The 18,999-nt window shown below is 30.9% G+C and overlaps 1 protein-coding gene across 1 annotated transcript in view; it reads right to left on the reverse strand.

Moving 5' to 3' along the window:
- Window positions 1–18,999, reverse strand: part of CSMD3 (CUB and Sushi multiple domains 3) — a 1,064,314-nt gene that overhangs the window by 646,745 nt on the left and 398,570 nt on the right. The window contains exon 8 of the mRNA XM_004265377.3: window positions 2,136–2,213. Within this exon, the coding sequence (XP_004265425.1) occupies window positions 2,136–2,213 (78 nt within the window). The remainder of the gene's footprint in view (window positions 1–2,135; window positions 2,214–18,999) is intronic.

Here is an 18,999-nt window from a genome sequence, read left to right on the forward strand (position 1 = left end):
CCTACATAAGCTGTAATAGATAAATGTAAAATGTATTTTAAAATTATGAAGTAAATTAACATTTTTTGCTTTATGAGTAACTTTTTTCTTTTTGTCTCATTAACTTTACTCCTGACAATTTAAAAGTAAATATTCTTTAAATTAAATACATACATATATATATATATATATATATATATATATATATAATCAGGGTTTATTTGTTTCCCCAGGTACACTGTTATGTCTAAAATTCCCTTTCTTGTTCATCCTCATAACCACTGTACAAGAACAATGAAAATAATAGGTATGCCCACTAAGACAATATACCAAGTATAAAAAGTTACATACACATTTTTCTTATTGAATAAATTTGATGTGTAACATTGTGTAAGATTTAGGTGTACAGCATATTACTATGATACATTTATATATACTGTAATATTTATAATTGTTGATGATGTAGAGTTGAATACATCTTAATTTCAGTATAAATAGCCTAATTTTCCCAGGACATCTGAAAGTTTGAAGCATGAAGCATATAAAATAACATTTGTGTAACCAAAATGAGGAAAGGGTAAGAAAGTGATAGCCCATAATTCTTCTTAGATTTCCAAAATAAATAGATTAGCCAGACAAAATATTAGGAAAAAAAAGTAGTAAACGTAATTATTTAAGTCTGCATCATTTCCTTCATGTTGACATGATAAAATATGATATGTCAGAATAATTTCACCTAACAACTGTATGTTTATATTTTCTTGTATAGGAAAAATATCTTTCTCTCTGAAATGTATCAAATAATTAATATATGAAAAATACTATAGATTATTTATTTTCCCTAAAAACTGTTATCAATTTTGAAAATATGTTTTAACACTAAAAATATAACAATAAATCATACTTATATAGCTAAATACTTTGAAATGAACTGTTTAATGCTTTCCAAACAGGTAACCCAATTTGACATTTTCCTACTGATATCTGCTATTTTTGGTTTCGTATTCTCAAATCTAACAAAATGTGAAAAATCACATTTTAAAATTAGGACACTTTAAAATATTTGATACCAACAGGCTCCAAGTTTGCTTCTTGATAAGTGAAGTAATTGCTCAATTTGTGCCATTTACTGTTACAAATACAACTCAATAAATATGTGGGTAGAATCCTTTTCTGATATAACTATAATGAATGATTTTTTTAAGAAATAGTTTTAAACTCATTTCATTAGATGATTTGGAATTGAATAAAAATAAATAATGTTAAAAATGTATTTTTGCTTAAAAGATAATATTTATTTAAAATAACTAATCTTATTTATTATCAATAAGGCATTTTAGAAGTCAGATGTGGTGTCATGAATGGCTTCTTTTAAAATTTATAATATGTATCTGCAGGAACAGTAAGGCAGGGTATTTCTACAAACTGCTATTGATTTATATTGAAAAAATGCATAGCTTTCTTATAAATCTTATTTTATGTTCATATATGGTAATATAACAATGAACATTCAAATTCAATGACCCTTAATCTGAGATTCATGGATGAACTTCAGATCATCTATAAATCCCTGAATGTTAAGCAAAATTGTGTATTGGGGCAGCACATAAATATGTGTACCTCAGTTCAATTCATGAGATTTTCAAAATAAAACAATAATTAATTAGCTAGTTAATTCATTTATAAAATATCTGACTTAAGTGTTTATATAAATTAACTCAAATTAAAATATATTTTTCCTTAAATGAAAAATTGCTATTTAAAGAAATTTTTCCTTAGAAAAATAATTATGTTGAAATTTAGATACGTTCAAACAAAAACTCCTACAAGAAACCATTAATTTGATGATTTTTACTCATTTTTTTATCTCACATACTAGAATTAGAAAACTAGAATGCTATCAACATGCTAGATCTAAAGAGTTTTTTTCTTTTACATTTTGAAATAATCTGAGCTCCAAAGTTTACCACAATAACTCAATAACTCAATATGCATTTAAATACAAGAAAATATTGAATAATCATGCATGTTATATAAATATTAATGCAGTTAATTGGGTAAATACACAAACATTTTTATAAAACACACAAACAACACAGACACCACAAACTTCACTCTTGCACTAGAGAAAGAAACAAAAAAAAGAGTACACTCACAGATAGAAAACTTGTTGCTGTTGTCTTTCCCTGGAAACAATTTAAATCCTCTAGATTTAAAATCTATGGCCTTTTTCACTAGTTAAGAAAACAAACAAAAACATGTATCAGGATACACAAGTTTAAAATGAAATTCAAGTTAACAAATTTTGTTAGCATGGAATTATGCAAGTTAAAATAACTGCTTTCTTAAGCCTGATATAGGGTACCCAGAAGAAAATAAAGAAAAAAATAGCAATCTGATCACTAAGCAGTAAAAATACCAAGCAGTATAAAAGGATTTTAAGTGTACTATAGGGAGAATCTTGCATACATGTATAGGTACTTTTTAACACTACCCAGGTTTTATAGAAGAGCAAAACATTAACTCTTTATCATAAACTATTTGAATTCGTCAAATTTTATAGAATAAATTAAACTAGAAAAATAAAAATACTGATACATTATAAAAGTGGGATGAATTTAAGGAGCTTGGTTTTTAAAATAAACTAGTGTACTTTTAAGGTAATTTAGCCTAATTGAAATATTAGGACACATTTAAGAAAATGACATAATTGAAAAAACTTAAAATACATTCTAGTATTTCTGCCAATAACCATTTCCTTTCATACACATTGCTTGCGAATGATCGATGTTCAGTCCATATTATACAAAATTTATGAAAGTGAATTATAACTTTTTGGATTTCATCTAAAATACCTTGCTACTCTCTTTGATATTATTATATTAAAAATCAACATCAGAAGAGGCTGGCATATTTCACTGTGTACTATATTAAAGTAGATATGACTGGATTTGCCTTAAAAAACTTATAAATTCAATGAAGTAACTTGGAACATTTTAAAAACAGTTTTTTAAGTATTTTGGATGAAGGGAAAAAAGTATTATTTCCTTTTAAGTATAAATTATTTTATAAACTACAGCTGCTATATAATTTTTAAAGGGATAAACTATAGTTCAGAAGACTACTTTCTACTTTATTTAAAATTTTAATGACACCAAGTGAAATAAAGAAAAACTATTTAATTAAAACCTCACCCCACTAATTTAAAATGTTACGTAATCTGATCTAATGAGATATTTAAATAACAATTATTTTCTTTAAAAAAAGCACATGAACAAGAATCCAAGGGATATATTTAGCTTCCTCAATTACAATTTGAATTTTTTACATAATGCATTTTATGAGGTTTATAGGTAGAAATGATAAATTGAAACATTTAGGCAATTAGGTTTTGTTCACTTCGTGAATTTGAAAAAAGCAAAACTGATTTTTTTAGTTTAAAATGATCATTTCACTAAATCTTACTTGCCATTGTACCCAATTAATGCAACTTAAGGATATTTTACTGCCTTTGAAACATTTTAAGGTGATTTTTTTCTTGTCACTACCTTCAAAAGTAGAGAGGTAGAGGCAGAGTCTTATGGCTTACTGAAATACACAGCTGTAAACTATCTATACATAGTACATATAAAAAACATGAAAATGATCATTGGAGTAGGATTTAAGATACCTGATTCTTAGCAATTAGTAGTTGTTGATTTTTGGACAAGAGTCTGCCTTTTTACCTGTGTCTTCTCTTAAAATAAGTAGCTAGGACTAGATGACTGCTCAGTTGCTTTACAATTTTGAGATTCTTTATCTGAGGCCCTTTATTTACAGTGAAAGAATGACTACATCTCTCTCAAGTTATGTTTTTCGTTGTAATTCTCTTCCACACCCCAGCCCCCAAGGTAAGCTAAAGTTTATTCCTACTGCTGTATTTGGTTGGCTGCTCTAAATTTAGTTCTGCCACTTGTAAATTTTCCTGCTGCCTGAAAATTATTTTTAACAAAATTTACATTTTGTATTTTGAGGCATAATTCTAGATTCTCCAAATCCAAACATGAATTATAAGTAGGAATTCTACCTCTACTTTTCTCTGCATTATAAGATTTGACTTTAAGTATTACAAAGGGGTTGGAAAATTTCACAGTAGTCTTAACACAAATCTGGAATACTTAATTTTTTTTTTTTTTTAATGAAAAGATTGTAAACCCAAAGGAGAAAATTGAAGAAGAAAAATCCAGAGGGTCAAAGAGCTCAGTTACTAGAAATAAAGGATTTTGAAAACAACTCTGTGTGTGTGTGTGTGAGTATGTTTGTATAAACTAGGTTTATGTAATGGGCTTATATCTAAATTTGACTATTTGGTTGGTGAGGTCAGGGACAATACCTAGCTAAGAAAATGTCATCTGAGACCAAGAAGTTTTAAACAGTTTCCTGGTTCTGAAGGGACCTAACCTTATTTTTATTTATTTATTTTTTTGCAGTACGTGGGCCTCTCACTGCTGTGGCCTCTCCCGCTGCAGAGCACAGGCGCTCCGGACGCGCAGGTTCAGTGGCCATGGCCCACGGGCCCAGCCACTCCGCAGCATGTGGGATCCTCCCGGACCGGGGCACGAACCCGTGTCCCCTGCATCGGCAGGCGGACTCTCTACCACTGCGCCACCAGGGAAGCCCCTAATCTTATTTTTTAAAAGCATCTGTTTGTCAATTTAAATTGAAGAAAAGTGAAAAGTATAAATAATTGTAATACAGATGCAGAAGATGGAAAACCAGGAGAATAACTATTTTAGGAGATAAAAAGGAGTGAACAGAAAATAATGTAAAATTTAAATTCACCCAAAACTTTAAAATATGTTAAACAGGAAACACATACTTTAGATATTTTTATAATTTCAATATAAAGAGCATACAGCATATCTCTTCTTGAATAAATTGAAAGGACAAATACTGTAAGTACCAATTGCAAGATGCTGCTCTAAATCATAAATCAGTGAAATGTTAATTCTCAAATATATGCCATAAAAACATATATTATGTATTACAAGGTATATGTATTAAGTACCAACATGACATCAAGCAATGGCGCTTCTAGTGATCACATTTAACTTATAAAATTTATAAAATTAACCTGACCTTTGTAACAAGTGTATTCCAGTTATAAGCATGTCAAATTTATTTTATCATAAAGATATTAAAATATGTTGTGGTATTTTACATAATTTTCTAAATATTAAAAGACAGTGTGCTGTTTGTGTCGATTCCTTCCACTGTACTGTGAGTTTCTCAAAAGGAGCAACATTATTTTACTCAAGTAGTACTATGATTGAATGAATATATGCTATATTGTAAATTCTGATTTAACTAAAGGTATTTTGTTTGGAGGATTTCCTTTGTTAATCATGAATTAGGAAGGAAAGAAGTGATAAAAGAATGAATGTTCAAGATGAAGCACCTTCATGTGTAAAGCTATTTTAAATACATAAAAATATGTATGTTCTAATAAAATTTTAATACATTTCATTAAATGCAAGACATGTAGACATATGTGCCAAGATCCCTTTCCTTTATTTTCTTCTGCTTTTCACTTTTCACATGCTAACAATTTTGTTCATTTTTGTTTATTACTCTTTTGGTTTGACTCATGCTTAGCATAATAAAAATACTTTATAATATAGAAAATGTCTGGCAGAAAGGAATATACTAGGCCAACAATCAAATCCATCTGTTTAGTTATAAGTCCCAGACACTAGGGAAAAACATTTTGTTTCTGTAATCCTCATTTAAGCAGTTTAAACCACTGTAGAGGATTATAAGTGTACTATTTTCCAGATCAATTATTGTTCAGTTATTTTCAAAAAGAATTTGAATTTTAAAAACTTACAAAAAACTGATGGTGACTGATAAACCTCATCTAACTTCCAGGTTAATTGGCTAAAGTCACTTAATTAAAAGTCATCTAACTTCCAGGTTAATTGGCTAAAGTCACTTAATTGAAATTATTTAAATTACAATGCCTTATTATAAAGATTAATCATATATGCACATACATGGATAAATTGCTAGATTTTGTTTCAAATGTCAACACTTTTTTTGTGAAACAGGTGGCATATGAATTTATTTTTATGTTGAAGAATCTCTGTTAGTAGGAACAAAGCGCCGGTGCCATTCTTTAACATTAGGAAACTGACCACAATACACAGATGCACTAACGGGAATTCAACCATCACTTGGAGGCTTAGAAAACATGACCTTTACGTGGTCTGTCTATTACCCAGCCTCTAAAACTTAAAGTCATAAACATTTCCCAGCTTCAAGTTCCTTATTTTAAAACTGATAGACTCTTCACTACATAATCTCAAAAGTCACACACCAATAATTTTTTATTCTATTTCACTCCTATGTATATACAATGAAAATTTGTAATTTTTCAGAACATTTATCTTTGAAAAAGAAGAAACAGACATGTTTAATATTAGTGGGCAGAATATTTTTTTCATTGGAAAAAACTACTTTAGATTTGTATGGGACTCCTATAGAAAAACATTGGCACTATTTATTAAATGTTATCAGAACATCTAAAAGCCCTTTCATTTTCTACTTAAATTATATTCAAATACAACAATAAAAATAAAACAAATGAGACATTCTGTTTATTATCTTAATCTTCCAAATTTGTATTTATTTTGACAATAACTTATCTTGCAAGTGGTAGTAGCTGCATTATAAATCTACAATTAAGTGAGAATATGATGGTCCCTGAGAAAAGGAAAATAATTTATTTTGAGAAAGTCATTTGTATCCTACTGATTTATTTTTGTTATTTTTGCTTCAACTTCTCAAATGTACAATGCCTTTCTCTTCTTTTAAACTGTTTTTGACATCATGCTATCTATATAATTCCTATTTTTTATTTTGAATTAAGTATCATCTTTATCTTTATACTTAATAAATAAACTATACTAATAAAATAAATTTCATCAGTTTTTGTTTTGGTTATTAAAACTAATGTGTGCTCATGTGTGCGTGTGTGTGTTCCATTTTGAGAACATGGCACATCTCACCATTGACAGTAGATCCATTTACATGGGTATTAGAATATATAATCAATCACTTGCTAAGGGATTTTATATAGATCTAGATAATGTTAAAACAGAGTGTGTTATTTGTGACATTTCTCTCACTGGACCAGGAGTTGGGAAACCTGTATTCTAGTCCCACAAGACATGGAACAAGTTGTTTAACTTCTCTATACATTCCTAAGAGATTCATTCATTCACCCGTAAGTAATTAGGTGTAGAATTTAGAGCAAAGGAAGCAGAAAAGACTAAATAATCAGAATTCTCAATTCTATCTCAAAGAATAAAATGTTTTTAGAGATTCTAAAAGTATTTTACTATGCTCAGAGGAAAAGTTTTGTTTGTTTGAAAGTAAATTGTGGCTCCATGTCACAGGCCTAAAGGCACTAAAATTTAACACTTTTTTTCTACATCCTGTACTGGCAGAACTCTTCTTCAGAACATATTTAGCATGGAAGCTGCTATTTGGTCACTCCATCCATATTATCCTTAGAAGAAGAAATATCAAGAAACTACACTGATGCCAGGAAAAACCAGGTAGTATTCTTGTGGTGTCTGCTTTACTATCTTTCATATAAGAGTTACCACTGGATACAAATTTCTGAGAAAAGAATATTTGCTTTATAAATGTTGCTATAGTAGAATTTTAGAAAATGATTAAGGTATGCTGCAAGTAAATCATACTTCTGAACTACACAGTAAAAAAAGGTATAATAGAAAATTCAACAGCATATTAGTAAGTGGTTCATGAGTCTTTGTGAAAAATATTTTATTTTAGAATATGTTAAAATAAAACAAATAATACTGGCCTTCATTTGATGAGAAAATTAGTGGTGCAATGAAATATGTTCAATAGCACTGAAAATTCATTTGTAAAGACATATATTAGGGATATGCAAGATCCAAAATATTCTCAAATTTAAAATGACAGACCAATTAATTTTAAGAGAAATGGTATATATTCAATTTTATAATTACCTAAAATCTAATGTTTCTGCCTTTTAAAAATCACTAGAGATAAGTAATATGGTTTAGACACTCCAGTATTTTTTGAAGTCCTAAACGTCTACTTATGCTACCCTGCTAGTTTGTGGCTAGCACTTACTCTTGCATATTGAATATGTAAGTATAAAATTTATATGACGCCCTATTTTTAGTTGAAAGAAAATTTACAATTATACATTGCACCATATACTTAAATTCTACAATAAATTCTAAGAATCAGGACATGGCAAAAGTTCAGTAAATGTTAGTTATTTTATTATTATTTATAATTTTAAGATCTAGTCAGTTTCAGATGTCATTCCAATTGGGGATGCACTATACTAAAATTTTTCAACTACTTTGTGTTATGTCTTTTTCACTGTGCAGGGATGTTATACAAATTCATAAACTCTCCCTGGATTTCCAACTTAAATTTTATTTTTTATATAAAGTTATACACCTCCCCAAATTCTTTGGTCAAGATAGTAAATTTAGTATAAATGTATAGAAACACACACACACACACACACACACACACACACATATAATCATATTAGTTTATATGAACACATGTGTAGTTATTCAGCATATTTTAAGGTGTTCTTGTAACAGGCCCATTTTCACTTTTACAAAAGAGGATTCTAAGGCTATAACATCTCAAAGTTGTAACAAGATCAGCCTAGACCCCAAATCTTTGAAATCTTACTTTTCAACCACTTCAGACTAAGGAATAAGTCTAAAATTTTTACTTGGAAAACTGAACAGAGTTGCAAGTGTGAAAAGGAGACATCATATTTTATAAAATCAATTTGTTAATTTTCACAGGTCTTCTAGATTGAATTTTGTTATTTTTTATTTAAGAGACAGTAGATGCTAATGAATAAAGACGCTAAATTCTGTATGTGGGCTTTCTTCCCTTCCAGATATGGAACAACTTCAGAAATCCATAACACTTACGTAGGTACCAGCAGATGCACCAGCAATGCTTGGCGTAACAGGTCTTACAGTTATGGTGTGCAGTAAAATGTCAGGATTATAAGAAAAATGTGGAATTTTATATATTCTCTTTAGGGATTCTTATAATTGGCATATTAAAAGTCACCATATGGGAAGAGTTACCATTGGTATGGTTCACAAATACTTTCAACACTTTTAAAACTGTCTCAGCCATCAATTTAATTAAATTTCAATCCTCATTTTCTGACAGCTTCAAATGAACTATTTTTAATCATCTTTAGTCCTGCAGTTAAATATTAAGATCCACTCAATTCAATCATTTTCTTATGTCCTTTTTTGTTTTGATAGCTCATATTTTTTGAATGGTAATTATTGCATGCTTGTTTTATTTTAATTTCTGTTCTCTTTTCACTAATTAATTTTAACAAATATAATTTTACTATAAAGTGTAACATGAAAAATGATAATACTCAATTTTTCTTTTTTCTGTTTTTTCTTTTTTTTATGATTAGAATGACTCTCGCTTTCACATGAATGCCTTAGAGAACATGAAGATTAGGCAAAACTTCTCAAATGACCTCAAGAACAAAAATATACCTGCAAGTTTATAATGTTTTCTAATTCAAAATAAATGAGGTAATTTTATGTCACATATTTGTTTTATGCACAATGTCAGAGATCACTTATCTACAATGTAATGCCTTCCAATATGAGACTAATTGGGAAAGAAGCCAACTGCTTGAATAAGAGTGACCACGGTTCATGAGTATCATGACTGACGGCAGTGGAATATATTCTTCCGTTACAAATTTAAGAACACTGAATAATTTTAAATATAATATCCAGAAAATGTTATTACTTTAATAAGTAACAATATTCCTTCATCCTTCTGATTTCAGATTATTATATTTTATCCAAGTTTTTCATGAAGGCGTGGTATCACTACCTGGATTGTTTTAAACAAGCATAGATGGACTCTGACAGTGTATCTGATATAGGGTTATACTGCTAAATTCATGGCTATTGAAGACAGCAAAGCACTCTCATCATAACCCATCTATGTTTTCCTCATAGCCCAACTATATTGTCCACATGCCTTTCCAGACCTATTCTCCTCCTTGTTCTTTGTACAGAGGTTGATCTGCATAGGCTACATCCTGCTACACAAACTGTGGCATTACACTAGCAGCACTGGCATCACCTAGGAACTTGTTAGAAAAGCAGATTATCAAGCCCCATCCCAGACTTACTGAATTAAAACTTACAGTTTAACAAGACCACTATGTGATTCTAATGAACATTTAAGTTTGAGATGCTCTAGACTCTATGAACAGACTCTCTGATCCTCTGGAGAATTCCAGCAGGAGGATGGAGGGAGGGAGGAAAGTAAGATCAGGATTATCCTGCAGGGTCCCTCCCATTATGTTGACTGGAAATGTGCCCTTAACTGAAGGTTACCAGTCCTTTCATGCCAGACATATACATTTCTCTCTGTCCAACATCTCTCCCCTCCCTCATCCCAGTTGGTTGGAAAGGTGACAGCCCAGCTGCTACTACCCTAGCTGCATGATCCCTTGTGGTTCCTTTACATCAGCTCATTTAGAAATAATCCCTTTGTAAGTAAACCTTCCTTGAATTAGCCCATGTTCAACTGTTTCCCAAAGGACACTAATTGATATACCACTGGCACAAGAAAATCATTAGAAATTTGATTTTTCAGATACTATATTAAACATCATCTCTTAAGTTGTCTATAATGACTCACATACTTAAACAGATAATATCTAGGTAGAAATAGGGATGGTTGTTGCTCATCATTCTACCATTGGTTGCTTACTTGTTTCCTAGGGAATATTTTGAAATCTAGATCACACATCTTATGTTCTTTTCTAGCAATTATCTCCTCAAGAAGCATAGGAATTCACAAGGAGAGAGGAGATAGTGAGTTGGCTGTCTTGAGGTTGGAGAGTAATTGAAACAAGGGTAAAACTGGCAAGGAAAAAAAAAATATGGGACTAACAGAAACCCAAGATAAACTGGATGTTGCACATTATTTTAGTAACAACTTAAACATGAGATCTATATGAACAGAGCTAAATACAGCTGTATATATCAGTTGTTTCCATAATTCTCTATCAATATTGCATTAGACTATATATTTTATTTCTAAGGAAATAAGCTATGTAAGAAATTTAAAACTCTGTGCTGATCGTTTCCTTAATTTGTTCACATATTTTTACCCAATAAAATTTTTATGTAACTATAGCATATTTTCTTCTTGTAAAGAAGAAGGGGACAGTATCATTTATTGGTTGTGTGTCTAAAGCATAGGTACTCTGCCTACTGTCTTATTTAAACCACAAAATAGCCACTCAAAATGAGATTATTTCCCTCCTTTCTGTAGATTGCCCAATACATATACTACTAAAATATATTCACTCATTTGACTTTGAACTACACCCATTCTAGCAACTACACCACCACCAGACTATGAATAACAGCATGCCATATATCCAATCAGAACTCCCAAGTGTATGCCCTGGGAAATCACAAATAGATTGGATTAGTATACCCTATCCTCATTTTTTTTAATGCAATGCTAATAATAGATAAATTTAAGTAGTCAATAATATCTGATTTTAAGCATGGTTTACTTTAGTATGGAGCAGAACCAGCTTCATTAACTGAATTTAATACTGAATACTGAATAACATTAATTGTTAACTGATAGTGCCAGGCATAATCCCATGGTGTGAAGCTTCTTAAAGGCTTATTTTAAAAGTATAAACAGATGAATAAAAAGGTGTAGCAAAAGTCAACTGCTAGATGAAACTCAAATTACCATACAGTATTTTTAGTAAATCAACTTTGGCTGCATTTCTTTCTAATGGTAAAGTTCAGGAGAGCTGATGATCACTGCCACCCCCCACCAACACCCTTCTCCGGATGTAAGCCAACTAAATGAAAATTTTCTAACTTCTCTGGACTCTGGATAAAATCAATTTAGAAATTTCTCACACTTTAATCTCATTTGGTATTATTAAGAAATGCCATTTGAAGACTATTTTAAACAACAAACAATCAAGCATCAACACTAAAAAACAATAGTCCATGATTTAGAATACAAATGACGATTACATATGAAGAGAAAAATATACCGTATGATCTACCCAAACTTAACACCATGCTGTTCTGCCATATATGAAGGTTCTTCTCTTCCTAAAATTGTAAAGCTTAATTATGTGATTTCACTCCGTGCACAGCAGGGTAGCCATATGCTCTAGAAAACTATATGCAAGGGAAGCAGCTTGTTGCAAAAGTGGGTGAAAATACCCTGAAATAAGTCCGAACAAGATAAAAATGTCTCTAATATAGGACCATTTTTTCATTCTCCAAAAGGCAGAGGAGTCCACTTTGGCACCAGCTTTGAGCACAAATAGGAAGTCTAGCCCCTTCAAAATATTTTAACAAGTAAAAAGATATTAAAAGTCACAAAGCTCACATTGTGATCATCTCATTCACAGGCAAAATAATCAGCTCTGATAACCATTTGGGGAAATCAGTTACACATAAAACCATTGCCATCTCTGTCCTTTAAAGTTAAGACTCCCCTTTTAAGCTCTACATATTATTATTATTTCCCCTTGTTTGCTCATTCTGTAAAAAATGAGAAATAATATGTTAATATAAAGAATAAGCTATCAAAATGTCTGATTAATGATTATTGGTGGGCATAACAGTGGGGTAGAAAATCTGAAAAAATACAATTTATGAAATAAGATCACTGTTACAAGATGATGGCTGCAGTTAATGCTAAAAGATATACGTTTCCTAAGATTTACTTAAAGGAAAACAAAAACACTGGGTCATCAGAAGTTGTTAAAATCTCTACAAAGGAATAATTCAAAAGCATGCCTTAAGGAGTAGCACTGAATAAAACTGTTAAAATGATTATTTGCAGATATGTCATTTGTGAAAAAAATAATTTTCACTGCTTGATATTGTCATAAAGATCCTCAGGCATTTGGAGTATTTTTATCCAATACCTTTTACGATTGCATAAATCTGTTACTGAGTACATTCTAACATATTATTTTTTCTCTTCTTTCTCCCTAAAAATAACTTATTCAATAAAATGTAAAAGAATTAGAAATATAAAAACATATTTACTGTTATGAATGTTTTCACAATTTCACAAATGTGATGAAATGTGAAAATGAAATGTGAAGATGATATTCAATAAATAATTATGTATTTAAATCATAAATTGATACATTTCTGGACATGTATTTTTAAGTTGCTACAAATATCAACATTAACACAATTTTCCACAAAATAATATGATTAGGAAAAAAGTCAAGAGAACAGTGAAAAAAACAACAAAAAAAGACAAGATATTGATAAAGAACGCAATAGTCAATATTTATATGTAGTACACCCATCTAAAGGTTAACAGTTCCCTATCTGTTAAATATGTATTTACTTTAACAATGTCAAAGTTCTTACATAAAAGGCTAAGAGTTCATTTAATAAATGAAAGTATCTTACAAAAATCATATGTAATTAAATTTTAAAATGTCATAAATTTTCTATTCTGTTATTATGCTAAACATGCATGAAAATCAATACATCAGTTACTCTCATAAAGGACATGGGAATTCAAGCAGGCAAGTGCAATTTCGTCATTTATATAAAATAGAAGATAATGCTTATTTATTCAATCATGAAAATTTTTGATTTGGCAATCAATTTTTCATCCTTATTTTCATTATGTTTTGTTCCTGTCTATCAGACTTTCAAAGATTTGAAACATGGTAAATAAAGGGAAAGTAAAACCTTGTTTTTTCTGTTATTCGATAACACACTTTAAAAAAATCATTTTAAGGTGTAGATTTAGGGTAAAAATTAAAAGTAATAAATGAGTTAAAATTTGACTTGGGAATGCTTTTATCATTTATTCATATATTCATTGATTTTTTTCCAGTAAAATCATAACTAATGTAATCTGCTCAGTCATTCCTAAGGGTTGACAGAATTAATTACTGTCATTAAGGTTGATCTGGAAAATCCATCTGCCCTAAAATATCCTTTCCACTCATTAATTTCCCACCATTAGAGTCATTCTTACCGAATTAAAGTTTAGCTTTTACTATATTATCTGAGATAGTTTATCAACACTGTGATTCTTCTAGTGGAGAACAAGATCTCATGGAGAGTGGATGGAGATCAGGTACTGTTTGGTATGTACTGCTCTCTCTCCATAATAATCCTCATGTAAGTTTTTGCTATTCAGTATATCAGCAGAACCTGTAGTCTGTTAGAAATGCAGAATTTCAGATCTCATCCCAATCCCATCAAGTCACAACCTGCATCTGAGTAAGACTGCAAGGTGATTGTGTTTACACTGAAGTTTGAGAAGCATAGTCTAAGACTTAGACTCTAAAATCTCTATCAATCATTAATTGCACCTCCGTATACATTACTAATTTGTCTGCCCGTTCCTACCTACTTAACATTTCTTATGTAATTTCTTGCTAAAATGATGTCTTATAAAAAGTTACATTAGATAATATAGAGCCTACCTACCAATGGCTTCCTGTCTCATTTACATTAAAATAAAACTCTTTACCTAGGCCTCAGAGCCTATATGGTCTAGTTCCTGCCAGTTTCCCACCTGATCTGCACTTTCTTTCTTGTCCACTGAACTCCAGGCACCTCAGGCTTTCTTTTTTGCAAGAAAAACTCAAGCTCTTTCTAGCTAGTTGTTTTCTCTGACATCTCTGCTACCATCAGGTAATTATTCATTTATTTGCTTGTCTTTTTCTCCCTATTTGAATATAAACTCAAAAAGTAGGGTTCATTTTGTTCAATGTTGTATAATAAGGAACTAGAAGAAAATATGACCTGCAAGCAGTCAGTGAACTTTTGTTGAAGAAAGAAACAAATAAAGACAGCAATAAGGAAGGAAAGAAGTAAGGAAGAGAAGGAGAGGAAGGAAGAAAGGAAGGATGGATGGATAAAAAGAAGGAAAGGAGGAGGAAGGGAAGGGAAATAAAAAGGAGAAAAGAAACAGAATGAAAGAAAGAAAAGGAAAAATAGAGACAGAAAAAAATAAAGAAAAGAAAGGAAAGGAAGAAAGGAGGGAGGAGAGGGGAGGGGAGAGAAAGGAAGAGGAGGGGAGGAGAGGGGAGGGAAGGGAAGGAGAGGGGATGGAGGGAGGGAGGGAAGGAAGGAAAGTCTTGAAGAAAATAACTCTGTAGTTTTGGACACTACCTAAAAGGCAATATAGAGTTGGATCCTCAAATGGAGAGCTTTTGGAATTTAAGGCAAATGTGTGGCAATGGTCCTGTGAAAAATGTTTATGTGTCTCAGTTTCCATTTACTGGGGTAAGGAGAGTGACAATCTAACTTTTTTGATGGTAGTGTCAGCCACTTCTATGGTTGTTTTAACACCAGCTTTACAATGAGATAACCATAAAGATAAGTCCATGTCAATTCAAACATCAAAAGAAAATAGATGATGATGATAAATACATTAATTAATATACAAGGTCTCTGGATAGATTCATAGACACTTTGGATTATAAGGGACAGTGACAGTCATATAATTTCAACACTCTTTGATGTTTAATGCTTTCTAAATACCCAATTTGTCCATCAAGCTATGCTTGAATACCTTATTAGTGATTTAGGAATTTACTGTTTTCTGAAGCACACAGTCTATATTTGAACAAAATTCAAGGCTAGAAAAGTCTTCTCTATTATATATTTTGTACCTTCCTGTGTTTTCATACACTAAGTTCTACAACCTATGTCAGAAGAGGTTTGGTCTCTCCTACATATAACATATTACATCACATGTTTAAAGACAGCTATAACTCATCCTCACTCACATATCATGCTGTAGCAATTCTTTCTCTTAGAATTGACCAATAATTTTTCTCTATTATCTTATCTCTACAAATTTTCCTTTGAAAATAGAGACCATATCTTAAATTTCTTTTGAATTTATCATATGTTTAAGCACAGAGATAATATGTTCAATAAATCCTGATACCTGATGGACATATATCTGTATCCACAAAGACTTAAGTAACCACCCATAAACTAACTTCCTCACTGTGATATTGCTTATGAAGATTAATAAAAAATGTTTCAATTTACAAATTTATACTCTATAAAGTATTAACAGAAATTTTGAAAACAGTACTAGTTGCTTGCAAATTGTTGAAAAGATTTAAAATATATAGCTACATGTGGCCAAATAGCCTATTAATGACAGGCACATGCTAGGCACCCAAGAACTGCTACTTCCACACAATAGAGTTTTTGTCATATTATGGTCCAGTGTTTTAAACAAAATTTTTACATATCACTTCTGAAATACTGACTTTTGAAATAAACTGTAGTTAGTGTAGATGTAAGTCTGATAGTATATTGTTTTCCCTTTTTTGTTGGGCAATCTAAAAGTTCAGATGAGGGCTTCCCTGGTGGCGCAGTGGTTGAGAGTCCGCCTGCCGATGCAGGGGACACGGGTTCGTGCCCCGGTCTGGGAAGATCCCACATGCCACGGAGCGGCTGGGCCCGTGAGCCATGGCCGCTGAGCCTGCGCGTCCGGAGCCTGTGCTCCGCAACGGGAGAGACCACAGCAGTGAGAGGCCCGCGTACCACAAAAAAAAAAAGAAAAAAAAAAAGTTCAGATGAGCTTACTTGAAAAACTATTGCTTAAGATAAAATTTTTAAAAATTCCTGCTTTTGTCTGAATTAAAATTGCTGACCTAAAATGAATAATTTATGCTGAATTAACTACTCTTACCTTAAAGCTGAAAACAATAAAAAGTTCTACTAGCAAACTGGTAAATTAAAATAGGTTTTCTTTTATGCTGCCATTATGGGGGGGCTCTACATCATATTCAATTTCAGTTAAACATAATTTCATGTTACTTTATAAACTAAGCTAAAACCCTGCTTGATCCTATTAATATGATCATTAGCTATTAAACATACTATGGAAGAATTGACTACACTATGTCAAAACAAGTAGCGGCAATGACTATAAATGCTTATGACACATATTTGACTCCACAAGATGATACAGTCATCTAAATTTCTGCTAAGAAGAACAATAAAAGAGATCTTATAATTATTATAATTGTATATGGGAACTTTTCCAGAAGAATATATTCACATTTTTACATGAAAATAGCAACTACCATGGCTGCTCATTAACAGCTGACAGAACTTGTCTACATATTGAAAAAAAAGAAATACCATTCCACCACAATATATAAGAAAAACAATGTTTAAAAAACTTACCTAGAGTAAAACACATTTTAATGACTATTGTTTTAATAGTATAACCTGTTAGTATAATAGTATAAACCTCTTGAGGAAGAAAACCCAACTATGGTTGTCATCTATATTACTTTAACCTTAATATCACCTAATAAAAGGATTTGCATTAGGCCCTTTTGAACCATGAGTAAATGGAAGGATGAATGAATACTAGTTTAGCAATATGAAGACTGGGTTTTCATATGGCCTCTTCCAGACCACAATTTCCTGTATAAAAATAATGCTGTTGTAGTAGATGATCTGAAAGTGACCATCTATTTAAAAAAATATAATCCTAGAAATTCAGGACTCTTTACTTATAATTTTGTAATAATATTACATATGTTCCGCTATTATAAGTCAACTTTGAATTGAAATCTCTTAGGGCTATAATAATAAACTATGGGGTTTAGAGATTGCTGAAAAAGGTATTTTAGGTAAATATTAAGAAATAATTTCAAAAAGAAATCATAAAGCAACAAACTATTCTGATAAAATTTAAAATATCATTAGATATTATGTTATCTAATTTTATACATCTGTATAATCAATAAGCTAAAAATATCAATTGTTTTTAGGTTTATTTATATGACTGTAAATATTCCTTTAAGCAAAGTTGAACACTTTATTTATTTTGGTATAGGTTCATCATATTTCTATTCAGCACTATCTACTCAAAGCATTCTTTATACATCTTAGCAACATAAACACAATTTACTAGTTTGAAACTTTTGTTCATCTCTCAATAATTTGTAAAAATATCTTCTGTGCAGCCTTCCTTGACTTCTACACTTAGAGGTAGTCAGTCCCTCTCCTTTCTTCAATAACATTTCAAAACAACTGCTATGGCAGTGTTTCTCGTAATAAGCTTGTAATTACTCTTTTTTTTTAAGTTATATAGACTACATCATAGCACAGCCTGCTTTGTTCATTTTTATATCTCTACTATACAGCACTATATCATGTACATAGCAAGAGTTAAAACGTATTTGGTGAATAATAAAAATAATAACAATTACTATTTGTTAAACATAAGCCAGCAACTGTGCTAAATTTTTTTCACATAACTACCTATGAGGTAGGTATTCTCAGTTACTAAGAAATTGCAGGTTTGAGAGTTGAAGTTATTGCTCAAGATCATATAGTTAATAAGGGACAGAGTATAAACTCAGCCTAGCTCTCTGACCTCAAAACTAACCAGCAATGGTGGGCAATTTGGTTTTTCCTTTCCATTGGGAGAAAATACTTGAAATTTTTTGTCATTTGTACCTAATACTGTGTTTAATCCTCACTATAACCCTAATGTAATACTGTGATACTATTTTACTGATAGGGAAATTCAACCCTAATAGTTCACATTACCTGCAAAGAGTCTCACACATAGCAGGTGACAAAAGTGGAATTTTCACTTTGAAGTCTACTGGGCACTAATAAAGGAAACTGTCGTGTTAATACACTGTTTTTAAAGAAGAGCTAAGTCAACATTATTTATCAGTATTTTTCTCTTTTACTTGTTTATATTTCAACGTTAAAGAACCTTTTTAAATGGAGAAAACCAGGAAGGGTTTTCTTTTACTAAGAACAAATAGAAAGTGAAAAAAAAAACTTTTAAGAGGATAACTTAAGGTGAATTACTGATGTTTTAACTATAGTACTATAGGAAAAATTAATTGGAACAGTACCC

This window comes from Orcinus orca, chromosome 17 (assembly GCF_937001465.1).
Source record: "Orcinus orca chromosome 17, mOrcOrc1.1, whole genome shotgun sequence".
Taxonomy (NCBI): domain Eukaryota; kingdom Metazoa; phylum Chordata; class Mammalia; order Artiodactyla; family Delphinidae; genus Orcinus; species Orcinus orca.